This window comes from Saccopteryx leptura, chromosome 6, assembly GCF_036850995.1.
Source record: "Saccopteryx leptura isolate mSacLep1 chromosome 6, mSacLep1_pri_phased_curated, whole genome shotgun sequence".
Lineage (NCBI taxonomy): Eukaryota > Metazoa > Chordata > Mammalia > Chiroptera > Emballonuridae > Saccopteryx > Saccopteryx leptura.
Window position 1 is genome coordinate 190085464 of NC_089508.1, and position 6596 is coordinate 190092059.

Consider the following 6596-nt stretch of genomic DNA (forward strand, 5'->3'; position numbering starts at 1 on the left):
CCTAACTCCCGGGGTCTCCATTTCCACAGTGACATGCCCTCCTAGAATAAGTGTACGGTGAGCCCTGTCGAGCTTCATTGCCCCATTGCAGGCAAGCACAGCTGCAGGACCGGGAAACATTGGTCAAAACGTTGGCTAAGGCGGTGTGAAGACGGAGGGCTTTCATGTCGGACGTCCCAGAGTTCCCAGCAGCCTCTGCTGCTCCAGTAGCCGCGTGTCCTCAGACACAGTACTCTGCGCCCCCGTGCCTGTGTGTGCACAGCTGTAAAGGGGGGTAATAACTGGGCGGTGGCATCGGCATTGACCCCTTAGGATTCTCCTTCCCTCCTTTCGTCCTTTCCTCCCTCCCTCCCTCCCTCCCTCCCTCCCTCCCTCCCTCCCTCCCTCCGTCTGTCCCTCCCTCCCTCCATCCCTCCATCCCTCCGTCCCTCCCTCCCTCCGTCTGTCCCTCCCTCCCTCCGTCCCTCCGTTCCTCCGTCCCTCCCTCCCTCTATCCCTCCTTCCATCCTTTCCTCCCTCCCTCCGTCCCTCCGTCCCTCCCTCCATCCCTCCCTCCCTCCCTCTCTCCCTCCGTCCCTCCCTCCCTCCATCCCTCCTTCCATCCTTTCCTCCCTCCCTCCATCCCTCCTTCTGTCCTTTCCTCCCTCCCTCCATCCCTCCATCCCTCCCTCCCTCTCTCCATCCCTGCGTCCCTCCCTCCCTCCCTCCGTCCCTCCCTCCGTCCCTCCCTCCGTCCCTCCCTCCATCCCTCCGTCCCTCCCTCCATCCTTTCCTCCCTCCCTCCATCCCTCCGTCCCTCCCTCCCTCCCTCCCTCCATCCCTCCGTCCCTCCCTCCCTCCCTCCGTCCCTCCGTCCCTCCCTCCCTCCCTCCATCCCTCCGTCCCTCGCTCCCTCCATCCCTCCCTCCCTCCCTCCCTCTCTCGTCCTTCGTTTTCTGAAGGCATCTGTGGTGCTCTGAGAGCACTGTGGTGAGTCAGACCCCGCCCTCTGAGATGGGGGGGCTAACTCGGCTGTCAGGATTGGAAGAGCCCCCCACCCCCATAGGGGAACCTGTCACATGGACAGGCCTGCTGGGGTCTGTTCCACCTCCCAACCTGCTGAGATGGGATAGGGACCCCTAAGGTTGATTTTATTATTCTTCTGAACCGAAAAAAAAAAAAAAAAGCCTTCTCCCAATGAGAGGAATTCTGCCATATTTCCAGGCCAACTGACTCAAAGGGCCACCAACTTTAAAAATAACCTGAAAAAAAAGTACCGTTGCTATAACTCTAGAGGTGCGGTGTCTTGGCGGTGAGTTCCCCCGCCCCTTTGTACGAGGAGCTGGGACGGGCCAGCGCTAGCCTGGGCTCCTCGGCAATCAGCTGCTCACTCCCCTCCGATAAACCCTCCACCCCCCCCCCCCCCCCCGCCAGTTTGTTTGGTGTTGTCTTATTTTTTCTACACTTGTTCGTAGTTTAGTTCATGGTTAGGAGCTGGCTTTCACCCTGGGCAACTTGAGGAACACTAGATGCTCTGGAGCAGAGAAGGGACGTGCCTTGACTTAGACTCTGAAAGGGCCTCTCTGGTTGCAGTTGTGTGAATATGCTGAAGGGGGTTGAGGAGGCCGCTGGTTGGAAGGCTCCTTTGATACTTCAGGTGAGAAGGGACGATGGCTTGGGCCAGCGTAGAGGCGACCGAGTGAGAGGAAGCGGGCGGATGACAGCTCTATCTGAAGGCAGAAACGATAGCGTCTGCTGGCAGACTGAACGTGTGATGTGAGAAAAACAGAGTCAAGAAAGACTTGGAGGTTTCGGCCTGAGTGACTGCAAAGGGGAAACGGACGTTTCCTGAGGTGGGGAAACCGCAGAGGGGAGCAGGTGTGTGTGTGGGGGCGGGGGTGGGGGGTGGGGGGAGGCAGCAGGAGTTTGGGTTAGGAATGTGGCTTCAATGTCCACTTGCAGGTCAAATACACCGTTGATCCCTGAGACTGGAATGGGGTCCTCGTGTCAGTGGTGGAATGACCGCCTCCCCGTTCCCAGACAATTAACAGGAAATGGAAATGGGGGGGGGGAATCACACACGGGTCCACGAAGGAGCTTCAGAAAGCATCCAGCAGAAGGGGGAACCTGAGGCCCAAAGGGCACGAGAGGTTTGCTCAAGGTCACTGCAGGTGAGTGACAGAGCCGAGAGGGAGCCAGTTCTCTGGGTCCCTGCAGCCTGCCCGCTCCGGGACTCGGGGCCGTGCGAGTGGACTGGGTGACTCTCAGTTCTGTGTCCCCCCAGGTCACCATCCTCGTCAGCCTGGCCCTCGCGTTCCTCGCCTGCATCGTGTTCCTGGTGGTTTACAAAGCCTTCACCTATGACCACAGCTGCCCGGAGGGGTTTGTCTATAAGGTAAGGGCCTCCTGGCCGGTGAGTGGCCCCAGGTGACTGTCACCTTCAATGAGAGGATTTACCAATGTCTTTGTCTCCTTCTCATTGGTGTCCAGACTCTGAGTATGGCAACCTCCTAAAGTGTAGTATGTGTCCGACCCGGAGTTGCCAATTTTGCAGGAAGGACTTAGTCTCCAGTGGGGAGTAGAGCCTCTCCCCCCCCCGGGGGGGGCGCTCTGCAGAGGCCCCACCCCAGAGGGACTGCACGTCTGTGGGGGGGACTCACTCTCCTTCAGGAGACACTGTTCTGTCTTTGGAAAGCTCTCTCAAGGCAAGGAGCACGCTGATTTGATGGCTGACGCCTTCTCCCCATGGGGACCCCGCAGAGATGTGGCTAGGGGGAGTTTCTGAGGGTGTGTCGCCCTAGTCCTGCAGCCTCGCTCAGACTGTACTCCTTCCCTTGAAAAACTGAACCAGCTGCATGACCTCGGGGCGTCTCCTTGCCCTTCTGACCCTCAGTGTTCTTACCTGCGGAATGGGTGCAGATAAGGCCCGCCCCCAGGATTTCGCGAGGCCCTTGAGGGAGAGAACTCAAGGAAAATCAGTTTGCCCAGGGCCTTCTAGATAACGGGCTCTCGGCCTATGTTAGCTGCAACAGAAACAGATTCTGATTTGGGTCTGAAGCAGGGGACCGTCACTCTTCATAAAGTACCCTTCACGGAGAGCCCATGTTACACGGTTCCATCATCAATCCCCGCCACGGTTGCACGCCCGTTCTGGAAAGGAGGGAGTTTTTTTTTTTTTTTGCCCCCATTTTGCATCTGAGGCAATGGCGATGAAGAGAGCCTGGTGAACAGTCTTTTCCGAGATGTCACCTAACATTCCAAATGTGGGACGGTCCCCTTGAAAGCTCACGTCCTTTGGGTCTGCCAGGTGACTTCCGAAGGAACTGTTCTTAGCACAAAGCCGAGGTTCTAGAAGATTGGTGACAACCATCCCAGGGGACACTTAAATAAACTGGGATGTGTCCACACAGTGGGCTCTGTGTACCTGTGACAATAAGGTAGAACGGTGTCCAGACACGGACAAGAAAGCCCCTCCAGCATAAAAATGGACAAAAGGCGCTGCCGTAGGTGAGGAAGGGGGCGGGGCAGCGGATCTGCTTACATTTGCAGAAAGAGGTTCCGTTTGTAGAAAGAAGTTCCATAGGAATAAACTATTAAGCGAAGAAAAACGGCTCCTCAGGGTGGGGGGCTTAGGACGCAGGGCACAGGGACGCGGAGCCAGGCCTTTCAGCACGCGTCTGGCTGTGTCTTTGTCCTTGATGTATTTAAACATCTATAAATAAGATGCCTTCCTTAAAAACGAGAAGCAAGCTAAACAAAGAACCCAGCTCTATCAGTGGCCCAGGGAAGAGCTGGGTGACGGGGACTCACCTGGGGGGAGAGGCTCTGGTGGCCACCAACAGTGTCCACTATGGTCACACCGTCAGTAAGCAGAGGAGGCTGCCCTTGAATTTATATCAACATCAGGTTGATTTCCCCGCCTGCGGTGAGTTCCGGCTTTGACTGTGGCGATAGCGGTGATGCGGCGGAAGTCCGGGCCAGGTGCTGCCGCCTGCGCCCCCGGCCGCCGCCGCCTCCCGCTGGGGTGGCTGTGTCGCAGGGCTGCAGGGCGGGTAGGAAGCCATTTGGGAGCTGCCCCTGACTCTTGTCTCTCTCGTCCCCAGCACAAGCGCTGTATCCCGGCCTCCCTGGACGCTTACTACTCATCCCAGGACCCCAACTCCAGAAGCCGCTTCTACACGGTCATCAGCCACTACAGCGTGGCCAAGCAGAGCACCGCCCGGGCCATCGGGCCGTGGCTGTCGGCGGCCGCCGTCATCCATGAGCCCAAGCCACCCAAGACCCAAGGCCATTAGAGGCCCACTGTAGCCGAAATGGGGGGGCAGAGGGGGGCCCCCTGCTGGCTGAGTTACAAGCTCCAGTTATAAGGCGACACTGTACTCCTGGGAGGTGGGGGGTGGGGGGCCGGGTGGGTGGGGGCTCACCTGAACAATCGTGCACTGGAGTTGTCCCAATCGATATTTCTTTTCGTCTTTGGTATTGTTGATTCGTCCCCAAGTCAGACTCATGTACAAAGGCATGTTTCGTGTTGACTGTTCCCATGTAAGATATTTTCAAAGCCGCTGCTTATTATTTGTTAGGAAACATTAAAAGCAGAAAAGGAAAAAAAACAGAGAACACGAACAAAAAGAAAATAAAAAGGATGGAACTGGCTGCATGTGGAAGACATGGACGGGCAGTCAGGACCCTCTGGGCTGCTTGGATGAGAAGCTGTAGGTTCAGTGTGGGCTCCGGAGGGCATGGAGCCCGCGGCCACGCCGGCAGGGCCCCTGGCTGGCCGCGGGTCCGTGGGACGGGAACAAGGGAAGGTAGGGAGGGCCGCGTGGGAGAGAAGGGTTCACTTTGACATTGGTGAGCCCAGGAAGCACACAGCTCACGGTGCACAGCACCCAGCGGGAGGGGGTGTTTTGCGAGGTTAGCACAAATTTGTATGCAAGGGCTTCGGAGGGGGGCTTGGGCTGACCCCTGCCACCTGGGGATGGGTGTGGGGTCGGCACACACAGAGAAACAGGCGGGCTCTGTCTTTTTCTTGTGTTTCTGTGTAGATCTGGACACAGCCCACGTGTCTGAGATGGCGGGGGTAGAGGGGCAGAGCAGGGAGGCCAGGCAGCAGGAAAGAGGGGGGCGGGACTGGCGTGTGACATTTGGCCACGCCATTAGCACAGGCACCCGACTTTTAAATTTCTACTTGGCTGTTTGTTTCCCAAAGTGCTAACAACGATGAGAAGAACAATAAAGGTCGAAACCAGGACCCTCAGGTGACAGCCAGGGAGACTTTAAGATGGGGGCTATCACAAAGCCAAACCATTTCTAAAGGAAGCTGAAAACACAGCTGTCTTTTGCCCACGCATTGTGTTGACAAGGGGATATTTGTCCAAATGGTTCTAGAAGCTCTTGACAAGGGGGCAGCAGCCGGCCTTGGTCAGGAATCCCACTGCCCTGAACCACATGGGGCACGCCCACGACGCTCTCCCGCAGACACTGTGGGGAGGCCCACGGAGGACACTGTGGGGAGGCCCACGGAGGACACTGTGGGGAGGCCCACTCCGTGGGGTGTCGGCTCCGGGCCCAATGGGGCCGGACCCGGCTGGAGGGTTGGCGATGAGGCGTGGCACCGTTTCCCCACGAAGTTCGGACGAGCTGATTAAAGGGCGTTTTCTGTGGCTTGCCATGTTGTCGAAACCATTGTCCGCAGCAGCTGGGTCGTAGGACTAGCACAGCTCCAATTGTCCTGCCAAACGCCTCCCCGCCACCCCTCTGCCCCCTCACCTCACGTCACCTGTAAAGTCATTTGCCATCGAAAGCAGAATAACAAATCGTCCCTAGCCAAACCGCTGAGCGCTTTATAATTTCGTGGTGTATTTTTTGTCAGTAGGTAGCAGAGGCTGAAGTATTTTTTTGGTGTAATTCTTGAACTTTTCTGACAGGAAACAAATAAAGATAGATGTGTCTCAGAGTCATGGCCTTCCTTTGTAACTTGATCTTCCGCTCGGTGGGCCCGGCAGGGAAGAGGCTGGGGGCAGGGGTCCCCGACCGAGGCCAGGTGGGCTTGGGGGTGGGGCTGAGTGTCCTGCGGGGCTAGGGCTGCACCTGGCCAGTGAGAAGACCTCCAGCCTGAGGCAGCTGCGGCCTGAATTAACGCTGAGGTCAGAAGCAAAGACCAAGAGATGCGTCCCGGCTCCTTGCCTTGCCGTCTGCTGCCCTTCGCCCTGTGAGCACCTGCTGAACCAGAACACCTCCTGAGGACCAGGCTGGCTGGGCACGGGGCACCCAGCCATGAGTGACGCATGCTCACTGCCCTGACATCTGGAGGAGGGGTCAAACGTGGAAAGCAGACGGGCACAGGAAGAGTCTGGGTGCCACTGGCCCTAATACGACTGGCCGTTAAGCCCACAGCTCAAGGAGGAAGGTGGCGGGCCATGAGGGGCCTTCTTCACGGTTAGCTCATTTAAACCCCATCACCTTGGAAGGTAAGGGCTGACCCCCATGTGGCGGATGAAGAGCTGCCCGTGAGCGGTAGCAGATGAGCTGGGATTCAGACCCAGGTGTGCGGGCCTCCTTTGTCCCCTCCACCGCTTTGGTAAGGCCCCGAGCAAGGCTGTCAAGGTGGCGGTTCC

At 57.7% G+C, this 6596-nt stretch overlaps 1 protein-coding gene and 1 long non-coding RNA gene across 3 annotated transcripts in view; both read left to right on the forward strand.

The window, feature by feature from the left end:
- Nucleotides 1–4360, forward strand: part of NSG2 (neuronal vesicle trafficking associated 2) — a 47081-nt gene extending 42721 nt beyond the window's left edge. For both annotated transcript variants that reach the window (XM_066341920.1, XM_066341919.1), the window contains exons 4-5: nucleotides 2264–2374; nucleotides 4083–4360. In XM_066341920.1, coding sequence (XP_066198017.1) covers nucleotides 2264–2374; nucleotides 4083–4274 — 303 coding nt within the window. In that variant the 3' untranslated portion in view covers nucleotides 4275–4360. The remainder of the gene's footprint in view (nucleotides 1–2263; nucleotides 2375–4082) is intronic.
- A 39-nt stretch (nucleotides 4361–4399) lies between these two features.
- LOC136375865 (uncharacterized) lies at nucleotides 4400–5935 on the forward strand. The gene is made up of 2 exons (XR_010746111.1): nucleotides 4400–5470; nucleotides 5519–5935. It is a non-coding gene; the product is annotated as an uncharacterized lncRNA (long non-coding RNA).
- Nucleotides 5936–6596: the final 661 nt, after the last annotated feature.